This window comes from Microtus oregoni, unplaced genomic scaffold, assembly GCF_018167655.1.
Source record: "Microtus oregoni isolate MIOR12 unplaced genomic scaffold, Mior012 000002F_ref0000024, whole genome shotgun sequence".
Lineage (NCBI taxonomy): Eukaryota > Metazoa > Chordata > Mammalia > Rodentia > Cricetidae > Microtus > Microtus oregoni.
The window spans coordinates 21,737,563-21,758,372 of NW_024543061.1; the positions used below are offsets into that span (position 1 = coordinate 21,737,563).

The 20,810-nt window shown below is 36.5% G+C and overlaps 1 protein-coding gene across 5 annotated transcripts in view; it reads left to right on the forward strand.

Moving 5' to 3' along the window:
* Lrrtm4 (leucine rich repeat transmembrane neuronal 4) overlaps positions 1-20,810 on the forward strand; it is a 778,594-nt gene that overhangs the window by 578,389 nt on the left and 179,395 nt on the right. The window contains exon 3 of one of the 5 annotated variants that reach the window (XM_041633655.1): positions 19,412-19,479. The exons of the other annotated variants lie outside the window; for them this stretch is intronic. Within the exon in view, the coding sequence (XP_041489589.1) occupies positions 19,412-19,450 (39 nt within the window). The 3' untranslated portion in view covers positions 19,451-19,479. The remainder of the gene's footprint in view (positions 1-19,411; positions 19,480-20,810) is intronic. 5 annotated transcript variants of the gene reach the window in all.

The following is a 20,810-nucleotide window of genomic DNA, read 5'->3' on the forward strand; positions in this document are numbered from 1 at the left end:
TGTGTATCATTCATATAATATTACACTGCTCTCTCCTCATTCATAAATCTGGTTTTACCAATGAGCTTTACAATCACATTGTTTACTGTTGCCACATGACACCCTTTATTCTAGAATGAAGAATTCTTCTAATATTTCTAATAACATATGTCATTCAACTTTTCTCTTGGTTTATCTAAGACATTTGTCCCAGACATGATACCCTTTCTCAACATGTTTTAAATCAATGATTTGAGTGCATGGCTTGGACTTCTTTCTGTCCTTCAATAATTTTGCTAAGCAAACACATATTCTACAAATCAATTACTTAAGATTATATGTGTTTGTATCCCTTTGTGTATATACACATACATGTGCAAATATAAAAAAACAGAAGAGATGAGCAAATCTGGATAGCTGGAGTTATAGAAAGTTGTGAGCCACCGAATATTGTATGAGTTTTGAACCTCTGAAAGTACCGTGTATGCTCTTAACTGCTAAACTATCTTTACAGACCCAGAAAGCTTACATTATTAGAGAGGTACTCCTGGGTATAAATTGCTTTCCTCCTATTTTGGTACATTATGTATTTGACTTTGAAATGTTTTAAAATATAATTTCTCACTGTGCTCTTTATGTTAACCCAAGTTGTAGCCCTTCAGTCTTCCCAAATCTGGAAATCCATTTTCTTCCCCAGAATTCAGAGAAATTTTCCTTTCGTTCTTGAAACAGGTCTCTCCTCTGTCTCTCCCTTTTCCTCTGAAATGGGATGTTGCTTCATTTGATGAGAAACCAAGGGACATTTATATTTTATTTATTAATTTGCACTATTTTTTTCTTGAAGAATTTTCATACCAACTTCTAGTGATCTTTCATTGTTTGCCTTTTCTTTTTTCCTATTTGACCAAATCTTCAGTTGAACATTCAGACAGAACTTTCCAATTTATGGATGTATATGTTCTTCAGTTTCAAATTTTCTACTAGGTTCTCTTATATTTTTGCCTTCTCTCCAACTGTATCATTTATCTCTGGGCTTGATGAGTATATTTTCAATGACTCTTCTATATTTTCTATAAAGTTTATCTACATGAGTTTATTAGAAAACTGTTTCCTAATATTTGTTTCATTGACTTCCTTGGGGCCTGTTAATCTTTCTTTGTATGCTATAACTTTAGTTGGTATAACTATAACAGTCTCTTTTACCAGTCTTTTCAGACTGACTTCACCCATGCTGATAACTTCACCAATCGGCCCAGATGGAGATCACGGGAAGTCAGATCTATTCTGATGAGGGGTGTTTTTTTCTAGCCTTGTGAATGTCATGTTCTTCCTCAGAACTTTAAACCCTTACTCTGTCTGGTATCCAGACTGGGTTCTTTGACCCGGCCACTAGCTGCTGAGGCGTCCACTTAGTGACCTCAGGGAAGACAAACACGTTCACCCATCCCAGCCAGACAGGCCATAATTTAGTATGCCAGATAAGCTTTCCACAAGCTGTGGATTAGACTTGCCTTCTCTTTCCTTCCCACGAGTGAAGCTATGGTCATGGCACTTATGTCCAATCTTACTGCTTCTTTTCATCCAGTGTGGTTAAGTGTTCTGTTGCAGTGGCTTAAGTTCCTGGACATGTTGCTTTGTCTACATTGGAACCAGATATCCTTACTACACAAGCTCCAGGCCAGGAATTATTTTAGGTGGTTTTTCTGTGTTGTGATAAAACATTGTGAACAGAAGAAGCTTTGGGAAGAAAAGGTTTATTTCAGCTTGTAATTTAGTAGTCAACAAGAATGGAGGGCAGGGCAGGAACCTGAAGACACAAACTGAAGCAGGAAATATGCTGGAGGGCTGCTTTTTGGCTTGCCTTCACATGGCTTATTTAGATTTATTTTCCCTTATACAGCTCACAAACACCTATCCATGGTGGACTGGGTCCAACCACATCAATCAGAAACCAATAAAATACTCTATAGACTTGCCTACAGGTCAATTTTATGGACAAAATTTTTCAGTTGATATTCCCTCTTCTTAGATGACTCTAACTTATATTAACTCAACAGAAAAAAAAAAACAGTACCACACCCCTTTTCAGCCTCACTAGTATCCCACACCAGAAATGGGTACTGGATGTTGTTTTAGATTCCTTTGCTTTTACAAAAACGAAATGACAGTTTGTCCACTTCCTTTCAGTCGTATATGTCTTGGGAGTAGGAGAAATGTGTGCAAATGAAACAGTGATGTTTTTCATCTCATGGAGTAAGTTCTTTGCTACCTGATACTAGAAATGTACATAAAGAATTCTTGCTGATAAATCAGTGCTTGCATGGAAGAGACATCGGGACCTACCAATGATACCAAATTGCTAGTGTCACTGCCCCTTCTTTTAAATTCATAATGTTAAAATCTGTCTTTGTACTGTGAGAAAAAATGGCTTGAATTCTCTTATTCTGAGGTTTAAGAGAAAGCAGGATTCAGCAATCTTTCCTATAATTAGTAGACAAGTTTTTTATTTCTCATTGTAGAAAGGACATTTAAAAAATAACAGTAACTTAATTGAGGGACGGAAAGAGAGAGGAGAGAGGGGAAAGAGATACAGAGAGAGACAGAGACAGAGACAGAGAGAAAGCAAGTGATGTTTATGGTAATAACTAAGGGAACTAGGAATAAATGAATGTAAGATATCTCAAAGTTCAGAGTTCAATAAAATGATCTGATCACTCTGCTCTGGTTGTTATATCCCTCTTACACATTTACCAGTATACTGTGCTCACCAACAAAACCGTAGAAAAGACACTGCTACCTGTTGATATTTTATCATGGTTACTTTTTGCTTGTAAGATTAGTTTTAAAATGTAAAACATGCAGAAAGAATTTTTTCATATAGCTTTTCCTTACTAACTTTTCAAATATTATTCCAAAAAAATTATAATTTAGCACTTTAGTTTGATGATTTGGAGGGGGAATTTTTTATATTATTACCACATTTATATCATTTCCATCCCTCTCTTATTCCACCAACTCCTCTCATGCATCCCATAGCCCCTTTCACATTCATATTCTCTTATTTAATCATTGTTATATATATTCTATATTTGTCTACCTACCTATGTACTTTTCTATCTGCATTCTCTTAAGAACATTTAATATTACATATGCTTGTGTGTGTGTGTGTGTGTTTGTGTTTTGAGTATTTCTGTATGTATATCTGTAATTGAGCACTTGGGATCAGATAACTTATTCGGAGGCTTCTCCACAGAGAATACTGACTTTCCATCTTTCACCTGTCATTTATTGCCTGTAGCTCTTCATCTAAGACTAGAGTCTTGATTAATAATAGTTATAGATCTTCTATGTCCAAAATAATCATTGAATTATGCATGACACACTTGTATATTTCCTTTTTCTTAGTCTTAGAAATATTAACGGGTAGATCTTGTCTTAAATTATATTGATGTATTTCTCCTCTGAAGTGTTGAAATAAAACAGGCCACACATGAATGCATCTGTCTGGTAAATTTGGAGCTACATTGTCAGGAAAGCAATGAGACTTTCCTGACATTTGGGAAACTCAAGTTCATTTCACCTTCATTAACGGGGCACACTTAGATGTTGTTGAATAAAACAGCTCCCAACTAACTCAATTACATGATGTATTAATGGTCACCAGCACAGCTCTTTCCAGGAAGGCAAGAGAATCTGCCACTGTTGCTGCAATAATAGCTTTAGTCTGAATAGCTTCTACTCAAACAGACTAATGCACTTCCTGATAGCCTTTTATAAATTCCTAATCAATAGCTCATTTAGAATGCATAAGCATTATTATTAAATAACCCAGACCTTGTATTTCTATGAGACACTTATAGCTTTTACTTGTGATAAACTTTGTAATTATCCATAAATAGAAAAGCTAAACTGTCTCCAATATATCAGGTAATACAAAAATACATGACCTAACTAGTTAAGAAGTATTTGTCTTTTCCTTTCAAAGATCAACTCTCAATGCAATTAATTTATTCTCTGTGGCTTTTGGTGGTGTGGGCTCATCATATTGTCCTTGCACCCAAAGCTTATTTTATGAGAGCACAGCATTATCACACTAAAAATAGCCTTTTTGTCTTAGATTCGCTTTGTTACAAGGACAATTGATTCTAGTGCACAAATTATGGCCAAATTTAGGAATAAAGTAAGTGGTCATTTTTTTCAGCATATTGAAAGAGAGGCAAAATGTCCAGAAATTAGTTTATCTGAGATAATTGCATGCTATGAAGGTTAATTTTTCACGTACAATTATTCTTAAAATATTTTATCTACATTTTTGTCTGTTCTTTCAAGACAAACTCATTGGCTCAAGAAAATTGAACAGTGAAATAAAGTTCTTGATTTTCTGTAATTCAGAAGCTAGTCTTCACATGCCAGAGTTTTCCTGAAAGAACATTCAAGTCAAAGATGCTTCAGGGAACTTTTGTTTATTGAAAGACTGCAACAATATTTCCAGATATCTTTTTAACATTAAAAATAACTTCACATGAAAAAATGATTTATCCAGACAGAGAAGGCAAGGTTTATTTACAATTGTTTGTAAAACTCTAATCTCTGAAGGTTTGAGCAGCTCCAGTCAAAATAACAGTGTATAAATCCCACAAGACAGTATTGCCTTGATCAACAAATGACTCATATTTTTCTAACCTTGACAGTTGAAAGAGAATTTTCAATTTTTTGTCTTGAAAATTACAGTTCTTTTTAAGTTCCCTGTATATGACATTAACCAAGCTAGAAACCAAAAACTCTTTGTCCTATGGCTAAGCTGAGTTGTGTATGTGTAAGTTGTCTTGTTGTGCTTGTGAACAAACTTACTTGAGATAGTTTCCAGAGATACTCTAAAGGCCATACGGGAAAACTTTTAAGATCTGCTTCTAGATTATTCTTCAAAACCAGTCTTGCTTTCATTATTTCTTGGAAAAGTTATGTAAAGATTACTGTGGTGATGCATACCCACTCAGAAGTCTTTGTGAAACTTGCCTGTAACTTCTCCCTGTGGACTACTGGAGTTTCTCTTCACTGACGCCGTTGTTCATACTCTTACTTACCTACAGCCTATCATATGCCTCTTTAGTTCCCCTATGACAGTGATTTTAGCATTAAAAGGAAGACATATTGATGTTTTGCAGAATTCTTCCATTAAATATATTTGAGGTTATTTTGTATTTAAGCTTTTTATTTCTGTTTTTTTTTTTAACACATTAGTGCATTCATGGAGGTCAGCTCCAGATAGCTGGAGTTATAAAGAGTTGTGAGCCTTCGCGTTTGTTTGCTGGAAACTGAACTTAGGCCCTCTAGAAGATGTGTACAAGTTTATAACCCCTGGGCCATTTTCCTATCCTTTTTGATCCTGTTATTAAGAAAGCTGTGTAGAGCTGGAGAGATGTTTTGGCAGGTAGGAGCATTTGGTTTTCTTATTGAAGAGCTGGGTTTAGTCTCAGAACCTATATGGCTGTCCATAACTTCTGTTACCCAAGTTTCAGAAATCTGTCATACTCTGGCCTCCACAGGCAATATTCACATGATTATTACATATCCATGAATGTAAACAAGACACCCACACACATAAATAAAGCAAAATTTAAATGTCTTTTTTTTTTGAAAATAGAAAGAAACATAAAACAAAACCAGAGTATGCCGCATAGTGTTGTGCTTGAGTGTACTTTCCACAGAAGTCCTACTTTGTTAAAAATCAGTTCTAAATCATAAGAAATCAGGAATATGGGAAATCTAAAACATAGGAAATCTCAATTGTCCATTGGTATTTAGTCTGTATTGAATGCAATGTATACTTCTTGCTGGTTTTTGTCCCTTTCATATTTTTTCTCTTAACTTAGCTGTCAGTTTTTCTTTTTTTTTCTTTTTTTAAAAAATTATTTATTTATTAAAGATTTCTGTCTCTTCCCCACCACCGCCTCCCATTTCCCTCCCCCTCCCTCAATTAAGTCCTCCCCCCTCCTCAGCTCGAAAAGCAATCAGGGTTCCCTGCCCTGTGGGAAGTCCAAGGACCACCCACCTCCATCCAGGTCTAGTAAGTTGAGCATTCAAACTGCCTAGACTCCCACAAAGCCAGTGCGTGCTGTAGGATCAGAAACCCATTGCCATTGTTCTTGAGTTCTCAGTAGTCCTCATTGTCCACTATGTTCAGAGAGTCTGGTTTTATCCCAGGCTTTTCCAGACCCAGGCCAGCTGGCCTTGGTGAGTTCCCAGTAGAACATCTCCATTGTCTCAGTGTGTGGGTGCACCCCTTTTGCGGTCCTGAGTTCCTTGCTCGTGCTCTCTTTCCTTCTGCTCCTGATTTGGACCTTGAGATTTATGTCCGGTTCTGTCAGTTTTTGTTATGTCTTGCTTTTCTCTTGAATCTTATGTTTACTACACTAGAAATTAGTCTAAAAACATGAAAATCTTATGTATTGTTCTGTTGAGATAATAACAGAATTTTCTCCATGTATCTGTGCAAGTGTGTGTGTATGTGAGTGTGTGTGCACATGGAGGTTCACATGTGTACACCATGACTGTAAAGGCCAAAGATCATCATCGGGTTATCACTGTGGAGCCGTCCACATTATTTTATGCAATAGCATCTCTCACTTGGGCCTGAGGCTCTCAGAGTAGGCATCTGCTCATCTGTACCTCCTGAGTTATTGGATTACAAGTGTGATCATACCCAATTGCCTCTTTTGGTTCAGGGTATCAAATTCAGGTCTTTGTGCATGTGTAACAGCAATGTTAACAGCTGAGAAATCTCCCCAGTCCTGTTTGCATTATATAGTAATAAAAATTTGTATTCTCAGATAATAGCAATGTCTTCATACTAGCAGTAGATATTTTAAACATCTTGATGTGTTTAATAATGAAGATCCTGTCAGAACTGAACAAATTTTTACAGCTCCTGGGGAAAAATGCATTTTACAGACACACCAATATAAACAAAAATTCTGCTATCATCCTATTCCACAGTAAAGTGTATGGAGATTCCTATCTTTCTGCTTACACTTTTGGAAAATGCTCTGTGCCACACTTAACAACTCAAATGTATTCAATTCATCAAATGTGGTTACAAGAGTCATCTCCTCTATGACACATTTAAGTCAAGGCAGAAGGATATTATCACGATCTCTTTCTTGGTAGAGCAGGCTTTTCCTTGTCTTGTGTTAAGTTGTACATGGTACTGAATCAAGTTTATTGTAGTTTCCATGAGAAGAAGTCTAGCTTTGCAATGCTTGGATCCTCACAATGTAATACACAGTCAGAAATTAAATATCTATTCATTTATTTACACACATTTTGGCAATTTTCACCCAGATTCAATATGGAGCATGCCTTTAATAAATGAGGGTTCCCAGGCAAAGAGAATTGAATGCTAATGTATTTTCCTAACTAAAGCACACTTTATATGCTTGCCCTCAAATCACTTCATTTCTTTTGACTTGCGGGAAGCAGCTAAATTTGAGACTAAATATGAACTGTGCAATGGGGGGATTATATCTATCAATCATGAGAAGTAAAGTAGGCTTATGTAAAGACATAGTCACCACAGGTTTCAAATCTCATATATGCCTTTCAAACAAAGTAAGTAAAATATTTTAAAGAAAATCCATCAAATATCATAAATCCATTTCTATATAATGTACAAAAATCTAGTGATGATTAATAGTATTATTATAAGTTTCAAATCTCATTATTGAGAACTGCTGAATTTACTTACGATTCAATATTTAAATGCAGTAAGATTAAAATTATTCAATGAGTCCTTATAACTTGTGGAAATTCATTATAACTTCCTCCAAGTGCTATTGTAATGTTATTAATCATAATGAATTCCATTGAAATCCAGTAGAGCAGCGATACATTATTGCATATACATTTCCACTCTAAATTAACTCCAATGACTTAACCAACTAAGAACTATTATTAAGTTACCACATAACACCTGCAAAATCATAATCAGTCCCAGAAACTGATTGAAAATGAAGTCACTCTGACCAGTTCTACTGAAAAAGAACATCAGAAAAATGAAAAATTCAAGATATCCTAATATAAAGTGTGTCTAAATGGTATAAGATTCTTAAATTTCCTTTACAAATAGATACAATAGACTTCAATAAGGAAAGATTAAAATGCAAAGACATTAGTTTTCATTTGGCAAAACTCAAGTGGGTTCAGTTATGTAGGCTACACACATCTTCAGTCAAATTAAGTGGCAAATAGGATTTATGGGGACAATAAGATCATGGCCCCAATGTGGATTTGTCATCATCTTTTTACATTAAGCTGCTTTCTTGTAATATCAACAACACTAGGCCAAGAAGAAACAAATGGAAAACAACAAACAACATGTTTATGCTTTTGGGGGATGTATTTTTTGTTTTGTGACATGAGATCTTCACTTTTTCCCATGTGTTTTGAAATTTTAAAAATATGTGAGAATCTCATCTCTTCAAACAAAACATCCTCCTTTAACATATTAAGCATAAAATAAATTGAGGGTCTGAGAAAAAAAAATGGAGCTAGTTAAAAACTGTAAATGCTCAGAGCAGAGTAAGCAATAAATTGTGTAAGGAAAAGAGTTTTTTATATTTAAGAAACTTCTAATTTTCCTGAAATGAACAGCCACCTTGCATTTTGATTATTTGGTTTCTGACATACTATGTGTCAATTATTTCAAACCTAAGAATTATAATAATAAAAAATTTCAAAGTCAATAAAGTGACATTGTGGTCAGCAATCTAGTATATTGGCACACTTTTTGTTTCTGAGTATCTATTCTCTATAATAAGTTTTAAAAAGCAAAATTTTGTGGCAGAATGCATTATGCAGATGTTTGTAAAATGTCTCCTCATTTGTGTCTGTTTGTAAAATGAGACTGTAAGCCATCACATATGTAAATAGATTCCTTCATTGCACAAAAATGACTCATCAAACTTGAATAAGTGTGTGTGTGGTGTGGGTGTGTTTTTGAGAGAGAGAGAGAGAGAGAGAGAGAGAGAGAGAGAGAGAAAGGGAGGAAAGGAGGGAGGGAGGGAGAGGGGAGCAATAAGAAAGACTCAACTACTGCCTACTTCCTACAATATTGGCTGTTTTAAATTAGAGATCCACACAACAGTTTCTCATATCTCCACTTCTGTACCATCTTTATCCTGTCTTCTCTGTAGAATATTTGGCTTCAGCTCCATGCACACTCACTTTACTGACATTATTATTCTAGGCAAGTATCACTGTCTATCTAATTTAGTTCTTAGCTTTCTCATCTCTGTAATGGAGAAAGAATTAGTAGCAGTTGGCTATGGGGCCTCTTAAATGGAAGAAGGGATATAACATCTTGCAGTGTAGCCTTGGGATCTTTGAGTACATTCAAATAAATATTGGCTTTACTTCTATTGCTGTGTATTATTGTCAGCTTATCACTTCAGCATTCTTACTGTTGATTTTCAGTCGATAGGGCGCTTAGCATTTTAATAGTTTCATTTTTTGTTTTCTCCTTCCTTTAAATTCTGTGAACAGAAATGGAGTTTAAAGTCTTTCTGCATCCACAACTGTTGACTCATTCAAACTCATCAATTATGTTTCATTTATAATTCATAATTGTTCTTTCCTCTCAGGCCTTCCTAGTTGTATTGAAATCATTTCAAAGAAAGGATAGTGGTGCTTTGTTGTCTTTTCCACCTGTGCCTAACAGGTGGACCTCATTTGGCAGAGAAGACATATTTTGAATAACGACACATAAATAAGTTCTCATCTATTGAATGCCACTTCAAATGGCATTTTAAAAGTTCAATAAAACTTTATCGGAAAAAATTGTTTCCATTTTATGTTGTGTAATTTAGAAGATTATGGAGAAATTTCTTATTCTAAGTACGAGTTTGGAAACTTTGCAACATCTGTTACATGTGTAAAAGGTTGGTAAACACTTGAGGCTGGATATATGTCTCAGCAGATGGAGACTGTATGGCCCCTTAGGAGGACCAGAGTTTGGTTCCCAGAACCCACACATAGTAGCTCATAACTACCTGTATGCCAACTCTAGGTGATCGAACATCCTCTTTAAGCATTCAATGCCACTGCACTCATGTGTACATACTCTCTCTAAACACACACACCTGAAATTATTTTTTAAAATAATCTCAAAACCACACTGTTCAGGCTTTAAGTATTTTACTTTTGGCTTCATTTCATCCTTTAGTTAGTTAACAATGCAGTAATTACTTCATAATTAAGCATTTTATAAGAGTTCAGAAATAATAGTTTTGTACATTTGAAGCGTGATTAATAAAAACTCAGACAGATGTTGGGGTTTAACCTGAAGACTAGAAAAACAAAGCAGCCATCCACTGGCTCTTACCTCGACTTCAGTCTGAAAAGAGTGATCTCCAGGAAACCGCAGAATGAGACTGAGACTGTGAGCTGTCTCTTCCCATTTTATATCCTTCCCTGGGCTCGGGATTAAATGAGTGCACCACTACGATTAAAAGTGTGAACTTCCTGGTTTCTATGGCAACTAGTATGGCTACTGGTATTAATGGTGTGTGTTACCACTTTCTAGTCTGTAAGGCTGACTAGTGGGATTGTTTTATTCTCTGATCTTCAGACACACTTTATTTATTAAAATACAAATGAAATTCCATGACATTTCTTATAACTAATATAAGAAAAACTATATACAGTATATCCAGGCAATAAATACATCAACATCAACAATGCCTAGCCATTTACATTTGACACATTTAGAGAAAATACTCCATATCTATCCTATCTTGGTGAATCCAAAAATCTTGTATCTAATTTACTCGCATTTTAATAACTTGCATTCTGAGTCAGGTAACTAAGGAAAACTATACCTATCTAGTCTTCAACTACCTCAGAGGCCTAAGAAGGAAATGATATTAACTGAATAAGCAGGAAGTGCAAGGAAGCAACTTCCAAAAAAATGTGAGTAATGACAGAAACAGCCCAAAGAGCAGTCAGGGTTCCCTGTCCTGTGGGAAGTCCAAGGTCCTCCCCCCTCCATCCAGGTCTAGGAAGGTGAGCATCCAAACAGGCTAGGCTCCCCCAAAGCAAGTTCATGCAGTAGGATCAAAACCCAGTGCCTTGGGTTCTCATCAGCCCTCATTGTCAGCCATGTTCAGAGAGTCTGGTTCTATCCCATGCTTTTTCAGTCCCAGTCCAGCTGGCCTTGGTGAGCTCCCAATAGACCAGCCCCACTGTCTCAGTGGGTGGTTGCACCTCTGGCGGTCCTGAGTTTCATTTTAAAACTTATAAAATTAGTGTATTACAGACCTACAGGTCTTTTTTAATGTAAGTTTTTATGGTAATTTCCTTAGCATCAAAATGGTGGCTTTTTATTGAGTGGAAACAATTATTGTGCTTTATAGTGCTATTTTCTGTGCACTGTACACACGCTACAGCTGATTACTCTTCATTTGCACCAGTATTGCCCCTACCTACCAAGGCCACTTCCATCCTATTACAATAAACCAGGATGTCTTTTATGATGGTGGCATTTACAAAACAAATGTTTCCAAACTGACAAAGTTGTTACTCGGAGACCAATAAATGTACATTCATGTGACTCTTGTGCTGCTCAGGAAAACATAACGAGTGTAATTTAGATATATTAGTTTCTTTACTTTTATGAACAATTTCCCTGGAGTGAGATTATTTTAATATTCTGTCTTCTTTTTAAGGATCAAAGGAAAACTCTTAAGTAATTGCATTGGTTTATATTCTTATTACCCTGACATTTATTATGTCCACAATGTTGGTGAATCATGCAACTGCCTTAATCTTAAATTGAAATTTTGAAATACTTATTTCTAAGTCACAACTGTGCAGGTAATTTATTTTTTACAAAGTGGGTAGGCTTGCATAATCCCTTGGACAATATGAAAAATTTTTAGACTATCTCCATTCAAGTCCTTGGCTGTCACTTCTTTTCTTATACCTGAGCTGAAGAATATATGTAAATACACCTCTTTCAAACAAATTCAACCATTTTAAAAATTTTATATATTAATACTGTATTAACATTATCCCTTCTTACCTTTCCATTCAAGTCTTCCTGTTTTTCCAATTCCTTCTCCAATGCATAATATTGTATTATCAAACTTTTGATGTTTTAAAGGTTCTTTAATGATTATTGTATCTATTAATACAACCTGCTCTTTTCATTTAGTGTGGGCCGTATGTGTTTAGGGCTGACGTCTGGGACTGGCTAACCTATCAGAGGATTCACCCCTGGAGAAGAGTGGTTCACCCTCTCTCACAAACCATTAATTGCTTGTAATGCTTTACTTATGGGTGGGGCTTTGTAGAAACCCCATCCACACTGGCATGCCAACTTGTATTGCCATTTTCAGGTCTTATTTACACAAGTATATTGTTGAGATTTCCTGACTATAGCTTCCCTGTAATATATAAAAGACATAAGCTCCAAATAGACTATTTTGATTGTTTATTAACTCACTATGGGATTATTTTCCTTTGCTTTCAGCACAGTTCCCTTACAGTCCTAATAAAATTAACTCTGGTGAGATCTGGAAGAGAACCTTTTAGTTTCCCAACTCAATTTATTTTTATTATTTTATTTTACTGTATTTTTTTTAAAACATTCTCTCTTTTTTTATTTTTTTACAAATCAATCTCAGTTCCTTCTCCCGCCCCTCCTCCCGCAAAGCCCACCTTCCCTTCACTCAAACCCCCATCCACTCCTCTGATAGGGTGAGGCCTCCAACGGGGAGTCAACAAAGTCTGTCACATCATTTGAGGCATGACCAAGGCCATCCTCCCTCTATCTAGATCAAGCAAGACATCCCTCCATAGGGAATGGACTCCAAAAGACCAGTTCACGTCCTGGGGATAATGTGAATCTTTTTAAATAACAATTTTATATTTATTTAATTTTATTTATGGGGATTGGTGTTAGATCCCCTGGAGCTGAAGCTACAGACAGTAATGACCAGCCATTTGAGTGCTGGAAATTGAACACAGGTCCTCTGGAAGAGCAATTTAACAGTGCTCTTAACTGTTGAGCCATCTCTCCAGCCCTGAATTTCTTGTTATCTGCCTTAGGTTGCTTCTTGTCATTTACTCCTAATTCTGGTCTGCAGAGAACATATCACAGTTGGGAGCAAGGCCATTGTGTCCCTTCATAGAATGTTCAGTATTGTTGAGTAAGTGATAATTGCTGATAAATAAATTTTATTCCCTATGTGTTAAGAAGGAAGAACTGTTGAAACACAGAAGCCCCTTTGTGTGACTTTCTGGGAGAGATGGTCAATAAAGAAGCATCAAATTGATGGTTCCACCCAGATCTACTTTAGTGAGATAGTGACTTCACTGAGGTAGCTTAAACATGGATAATGATGGGCTACTTTAAATATCAGTGACAGGAATGTTTCTGCATAGTCAAAATGCCCTCCCAGACTCATGAAAGCTGCATCCCTGGAGCTCTCTGCACAGTTTGCATGATGCTCGGCTGATCCTAAGGTTCCTGCTGCACATATAAATTTTGAGAGAGACCTAGTGAGACATGTGAGTTTCAGGGATTTCTCTAGACTTGCAAGTTTTGTTACTTCCTTTACCTAATCAAAATGCTTCAGTATGGAGTAAAGAGCTATGTAGATGCCCCTGTAGAGACCTCAGAAGGGAGACTGAAGAAAGTTGTCTGAAGGACTTGCATGAGGAGACTTAAGGAGGGGAATTGATCGGGAGAGTGACTCAGGTAAATGTAGGCACAGAAGCAGAAAAGGTTGTGCCTTAGAAAGATAGCATTCATGGCTGAATGCATGAACCAGGGAGGCAAGCACCACTAACTCACAGGAGACACTCTTTTGAATTTCTTTTTCTTTTTAGGTGCACATTCTAAGCACTTTATTTCAAATAAATGCATCTGAATATGTATCTATTTTTGATTGAGATGTAAAGTTTTAAACTTTTTATCTTTTTATTCATTTTATATATCAATCACAGTTTCCACTCCCTCCCTCCTACACCTAACCCACCCTCATTGGCTCCTCAAAAAGAGTAAGCCTCCCATGGGGAGTCAACAAAGCCTGGTACATACTGTTGAGGTAGGACCAAGCCCCTCATCCTCACTCCCTTCACCCCCACTCCCTGCCCCCATTCTGCATCAAAGCTGAGCAAGGCATATGGAATGAACTTTAAAAAGTCAGTTCATACACTTGGGCCCACTGCCACCAGTTCCACAAACAGACCAAGCTACAGAACTGTCTTCCACATGCAGAGGGCCTGGTTTGGTACCATGCAGCCTCTTCAGCTTTCAGTCCATGAGCTCTCACAGGTTAGGTTAACTGTCTCTGTAGGTTTCCCTGTCATGATCTTGAACCCCTTGCTCACATAATCCCTCTTCCCTCTCTCCAACTGGACTCGCTTAGTTTGGATGTTGATCCCTGCATCTGCTTCCATCAGTTACTGGATGAAGGTTCAATGGAGACAGGGTAGTCACCAATCTGATTACAGGAAAAGGCCAGCTTATATACCCTCTCCATTTTTCCTAGGAGTCTTAGCTAAAGTCATCCTGTGGATTGCCTGGGAATTTCCCAAGCATCAGTTTCTCCGTTGCCCTGTAATGGGTCCCTCTATGGAGATACCGAAATACTTCTTTCATTGCTCTCCCACCACATCCCTCCCCTGTACCCTCAGGTTCTCATCCCCAGTACCCTACCTTTCACTGTCCCTCCCCTGAAGTTTACCCAGGAGATCTTATCTATTTCCCTTTCCCAGGGTGATTTATATGTCCCTCTTAGGTTTCATCCCTGTTTCCTAGCCTCTCTGGAGCTGTGAATTGTGGTCTGGTTATCCTTTGCTCTGTTTTGTATTCCAAACTGGAGAATGATCTGAACCTAGTGTGACTTCACAAAGAAGTTGAGCTGATACTGAGACCAAATTAAGAGATACCAGCAAAATGGAACAGACACAGTCCAGGTACAGCATGGGGAATAACAACCCTGAGTGTAGACAAACATGAGAGGAAACAAATGGAAGAAGGCACATATGAGCTCTGCTGCAGAGAACCATGAGGGAAGGAAGACAAGCAAGACTTTCAGGGTGATGCTCCTGCTTCTGTCTTAAACAAATGAGCGGATGGAAGTACCATTCCGATGAACAGCAAAGAGTAGATTTCAGTTAAATGTAACAGATCAGTGTGAGACTGTGTATGTGTGTGTCGTGCATGTCTGTGACATGTTTGTGTGTGTTTGCATGTATTTGAGATAAAATATCATTTACACGAGATTCCAAAATTGCTATGATGCTAAAGAAAACGATCCGTTTCTGTTCCTTGGGCTTCCAGCTCCCTCATGTTGGGATTACAGGTCTGGTTTATGTAGAACTGAAAATGGAATTCAATGCCTTGTGCATGGTGCATACTTTGTAGACATTCCAAAAATGAGCTACATTCTAAGGTCTGATGCATAGTATTTCTCCAATTGGCTTGAGAATTGTGTACACTTTACATCATATGCTAAATATCATAAACATGGATGAAGAAACTAGAAGAAAACTCTGGCTTTTTGCATTGGTTACTTTCACAATGCACTATTATATAAACATACTATTATCCCCCAAATCAGATTGAACCCCCCTGGACAGGGATGTTGCAATGATAATATGTGTGCTCCATTTCTCATAAAATGTGGCTGAAATGATCTTTATAATATTATTTTTATTGCAAAGAAAAGTTAGCCCAGAAATTTAAGCATCTGAAATACATATTTTTTGTTTGATCTCTTCAGGGAGCTAAGCAATAATTATCTCTAACCCTTACTAATTCATCATCAAACTCTTATTTGAATGAATTCTGAATGTGGTTAATGTCTAGCTCTGTTTAGTCTGGGAATTAGAGAAATACATTTCGGTTAATGGAAGATACTTGCAAAGCACAAGCAGCCTGCTCCTCTTGCTTTTTCTTTGTCCTTTCCTTTGGTCTTATCATTGGAACTGTATTTCCATGGTAGCTCATTTAAAATTTTGTTTGTTTTGTCTCATTTTCTTTTTTTTTTCACTCTTAACTCAATTTAATTCTAAAACAAAACGAATTCCAACGCAAAAACCTAAGACAACTGCCTGAGAACTTTAAACTGCGAATTTGCCCCAGTTATGGAGAGAACAAAAATGGAAAGCAGTCAGGAGGTAGTGAGATAAAGCTTGACTCCGCTGTGTGTTCGTTTTCCTAAATATTATTACAAATATTAATTAAGTAGACACCCTCCAATGTTTTTGTATGATTTAAATGAGTTCACTAAATTATTTAACCCTATGAAAATTTTGAAGTATTTTTTTAGTTAACCCTGTATAAATGATATGAAACAGAAATAAATATATGAAACAGAAAAAAATGATTAAGTAATGACCTGTTTTAAGTAAATACTAACATGAAATAAATTTTTCAATGGAACAATAAGGGTTCAAATGAAGCATAAATTTACAGTATAATATTCTGTTCCTCTCATGAATTTCCTTTGAAGAAATGTATGATATTTAAAGTGTGTATCAGGCAAATAATGTGTACTTTAAGAATCACAACCTTACATAGCATATGAGGTTACAGTACTTACTTCACTGCTGCTCCTTCTCTAACACCCGAAATGCCCTTGCTTACACCTTTGATACAAAATCACTGTATAGCAATGACAGAAGCTAGCTTAGAGCTGCAGACACAATTAGCACATAAAGAAAGCACCTGGTGAAAAATGAGAAATCTCATTTAAAATTGGAGTAGTTTGAGGGGGTTGGTGAATTGGAACAGTGGTAAAAATCACTTGTTATTCCTGTAGAGAACCCAGGTTCAGTTTCCAGTACCATAATTTGGGTAACAACAATCTTTAAATTCAGTTCTAGTGTACCTGATGCCCTCTCCTTACCTCTGTGGGTACCATACACACACATGGAGCACAGACATGCATTTGGTGAGCAGTCATGCAGATTTAAACCTAAAAAATAAAATTAGAATAGTTAGAAAAATTTGCTATTTATTCCTTCTTTGTTGTTGGAAGCTGCTTGTTTGTTCCCAGCTGCTCAGCCCTGAAATAATCACAGAGAAACCATATTATTTGCAATAATGTTTGGTCAATAGTTTAAGTGTATTTCCATTGATCACATCTCCATTGATCTGTGTATCTCCATTAGGTTGTGGCAGTTCCAGTATCTGTCTCTGGTGGAACTATATGGCTTCTCTTGACTCTGCCTTCTTTCTCCCAGAATTCAGTTTAATTTTCCCTGCCTAGCTCTGTTCTATCCTGCTATAGGCCCACAAAGCAGTTCCGTTATTAGTCAATATTAATCACAGCTTACCGCGGGGAATCTCTTATCACTTCTTATTTATTTATTCACTTATACACTAAAGAATATTGTCATCTTTCAAAGAGAAAAAAACTTCTATAATTGTGCCCCTACTTGCATTCAGTTAACCAATTATATAATGATATTGAAATCTCTTCTTGTAAAAAAGTCTTGCTTAGTCTTTAAATTTGATGTTTTATGAATATTTAGTCAAATATGAAGGGGAATAAGATGCTGAGAATGTAGTATCTCATTTTGTGCAAAGAAGACTCATTTAAATTCAGCTCATTGACTCTCATAGACAAGGTTTTCAATTGTCAAATCACATCTCCCCAAGCAAGCTTACAAGCATTAAGACACTGCCACAGAAGTGTCCTTCGTAAAGACACGTGTAATATTCTGTCAGTAAAACTGCTCTGATAGAATAGTTATGATTTGAGACAGAAGATAATTCACATTTTTTTGTCTTTGAAATTTAGATATATCAGAATAATCTGTCACAACTTCAAGAATGAGGTCAATATAATGTACTTACCAGATGGCCAACTTAATATGAGAGATCCAATGGAAGCTTTTTTTAATATATTTGTCTGAGAATCAAGACTAATGCTTGCAATGCCTTTAACACCTGCCAATCAGATGGACTTTACAACTGAGGACTGGGAGAATGACAGTTACCGAACAACTAATATGTGCTGCTTGCTGTGTGAAAATTTGGATTAGAAACTGTTTAGTGAAATGGTGCAGACAGAAAGGCAAAGCTAATCAATAGATTTATTTTAAATTACTGAGGAGAGGAAATACTCCATGGGATACTAACAAAGTTAAGTGAATCAAGTTAAAGCCTCCCAATTATAAAGAAAAACAATGGTTCTTTGATTTTCCTAAAGGATCACCAGTTCCAAGAAACTTCACAAATGGTAAAAGGGGTATATAGTGTTAAATATAGAGAGAAATAGTGGATAGCGATACAACTCAGCAGTTAAAAGCACTTGCTATTTTTGCAGAGGACTTGAGTTCAGTTTCCAACATCCATATAGGGCTGCACATTGGCACTTGGAGCTCCAGCTGCGATGCTCTGATGCCCTCTCACTACATTCAACTCTGGAGCCCTGAGCACTGTACTCATATGCACAGTCACACAAAGACACATGCATATGTATAAATAAAACCTAAATACTATTACAGCAAATGCAATCTACAGATCATCTCATACAACACTGAAACAAGATTGTTTAATGCACAAGCAGAATATGGCTTAAAAATAAAATATTTTCATTTATAGATGTAAAATCGGTCTTTCCATGCTGGCCCTGGTATTCTGTCTTCCATGGTATTGTGATAGAGGGAAAATTTTCTGAGTGGTGCGCTAGTATCATGTTCTAAAAGCCCATCTCTTTCCTTTTCTATTCTTTTCTTTTGTTGTTGTTATGGAGAAGGACCAAAAGCCCAAGTTACATTGTTGAAATGTTTTGTGAATTATTTAGTCTTGTGTATCACAGTTAGATCTGAGAGTTATGAGATTAAATTTCATTGGATTATGAAGGAAACCATGTTGTGAATGAAATTTTCCTATAAAGTCAGGCAATAAAATGACTAAGCCAAACCATCTGTTTATATGTCTATTCAGTCTTTGTCCTTATATTGTGCTTTCAGTGCCTTCCTGTGTTATTATTTTTGTCACTGAACATACTGATTCACACACCCCCCTCATATATGTATATATACATATATATTCCTTGAATTGGAAATTAATCAGTAACCTGAATAAGAAAATAGAGTATGAAACCAGGATTCTATCAAATACTGTATGGAATTTTATCTGAAAGAAATGGTTCCCATTGCTTGTAGCTTTAATAACTAGCTACTCATGACTAGTTTTGTCTTCCTTCTATCCTTTTCTTAAACACTGATGATGGTGTATATGTACAGTCAAGTTAATTATATTATTGTTGTTCACATATTCATGTCTATTTTTAGTGAATTCTTGTTTAATTCAGGATGTTTAATAATTAGCCTATTTAAGTAAATTTATAACTGAAGTCATCTAATTTTTCTTTTTTTTTGTCTTTACTATTTTTTTTTTCAAAAACACAAGATCATGGAATGGAGAACTAGTTCAACGGGTCAAGCATAAGTACCTCAGTTCAAATATCCAGCACCAGGGTAATAAATTTGGCACACCCACATGTGCTTCTGCAGTCATCCTGTAATATGTGCTTGTATGTGTGCTAGGGGTGGAGAGGACCTCAGAGGATGGCTGGAACTTCCTGTCTGCAAACCTATCTCATGACCAGAAAGAGACCCTGTCTCCAGGGAATAAAGTCGTGTTGATATAACAGAAAACCCAACTTTTCCTCTGGCCTCCACATGAGTGCACATTGGAAATGCATCACATACTCATGTGCACATATGTAATTGCATTTCCTCTTACACAAACATAGTTGAGAAGGGACAATCTTCATTAGATAGTGTGTAATAATGAGAGTATATTAATCCTGACAGTTCTGTTGCCCCCTTTGTTTCTCTGACTTGGAGGAAATACACACCTGTAGGATTTTTACATACACATTACTCCATGAAGACTTCATGATATTTGCTTTCTGTAAGTCATATTGCAGGGTATTGTCTTTTGGAATTTTTTATGAGACAGAGGTGTGGTGTCACCAACTGGCTTGTGCTCATTTGTAAAACCTGATTCTGTTCATCTTTTCCCAGTTAGAAATAGCCTGTAGCAGACTGCCACTCTTAAATTGGCCTCTCTGGATACACGTACAGATCCCAACCAGAGAACTTTGAGAAAGTGCTATTATCTCTCCTCAAAAAACACAGAATGAAAGAAAATTCTTGTGATGACCTAAGGAAAATTCACCATACATGTTTTAGTTATCTGAAAATATGACAAACTGACATTTTTTAATGAGATAGTAAGATCCACAAATTCTAATGTCATGTCTTTGATCCCAGAACAGATCTCTGGTCCCCAATTCAATGTTATTTATTATAGACTATTCTCTGGTAGTTACATATATGTTTGGTGTGTGTGTGTGTGTGTGTGTGTGTGTGTGTGTGTGTACTGTATATACTACTTATTACTACACTTAGCATAATTTAGTATTAATGGAATTTCTGAAAAAAACCTCATGGGTGACAAGGGCAGAGACCCAGGATTGTTTATATCCTCAAAAGCCTTCACTGCAGAATCAAGTTTTCTATCTCCATTGAATATGAAGCTGCTCTGAGAAATGGAGGAGCCTGCCAAGCGGATGCTGCTAAATCAATGAGAGCTTTATCAATGTCTCCGGAACCCCTGGAAGACATTATTTCTCAGCCCAGCAGCACGTGTGCAGGGTGATCTGTGTCATATATATTTTAAGACCCTAACATTCTTAGTAGAGTTAAGCAGAGAAAGGAAACACGTAAATTTGAGGTGCAGAATGAAACTTTCAAGCCCTTTCCCAGAAACGTCACGAGTGCACTTAAAGCTAGAATTTCTA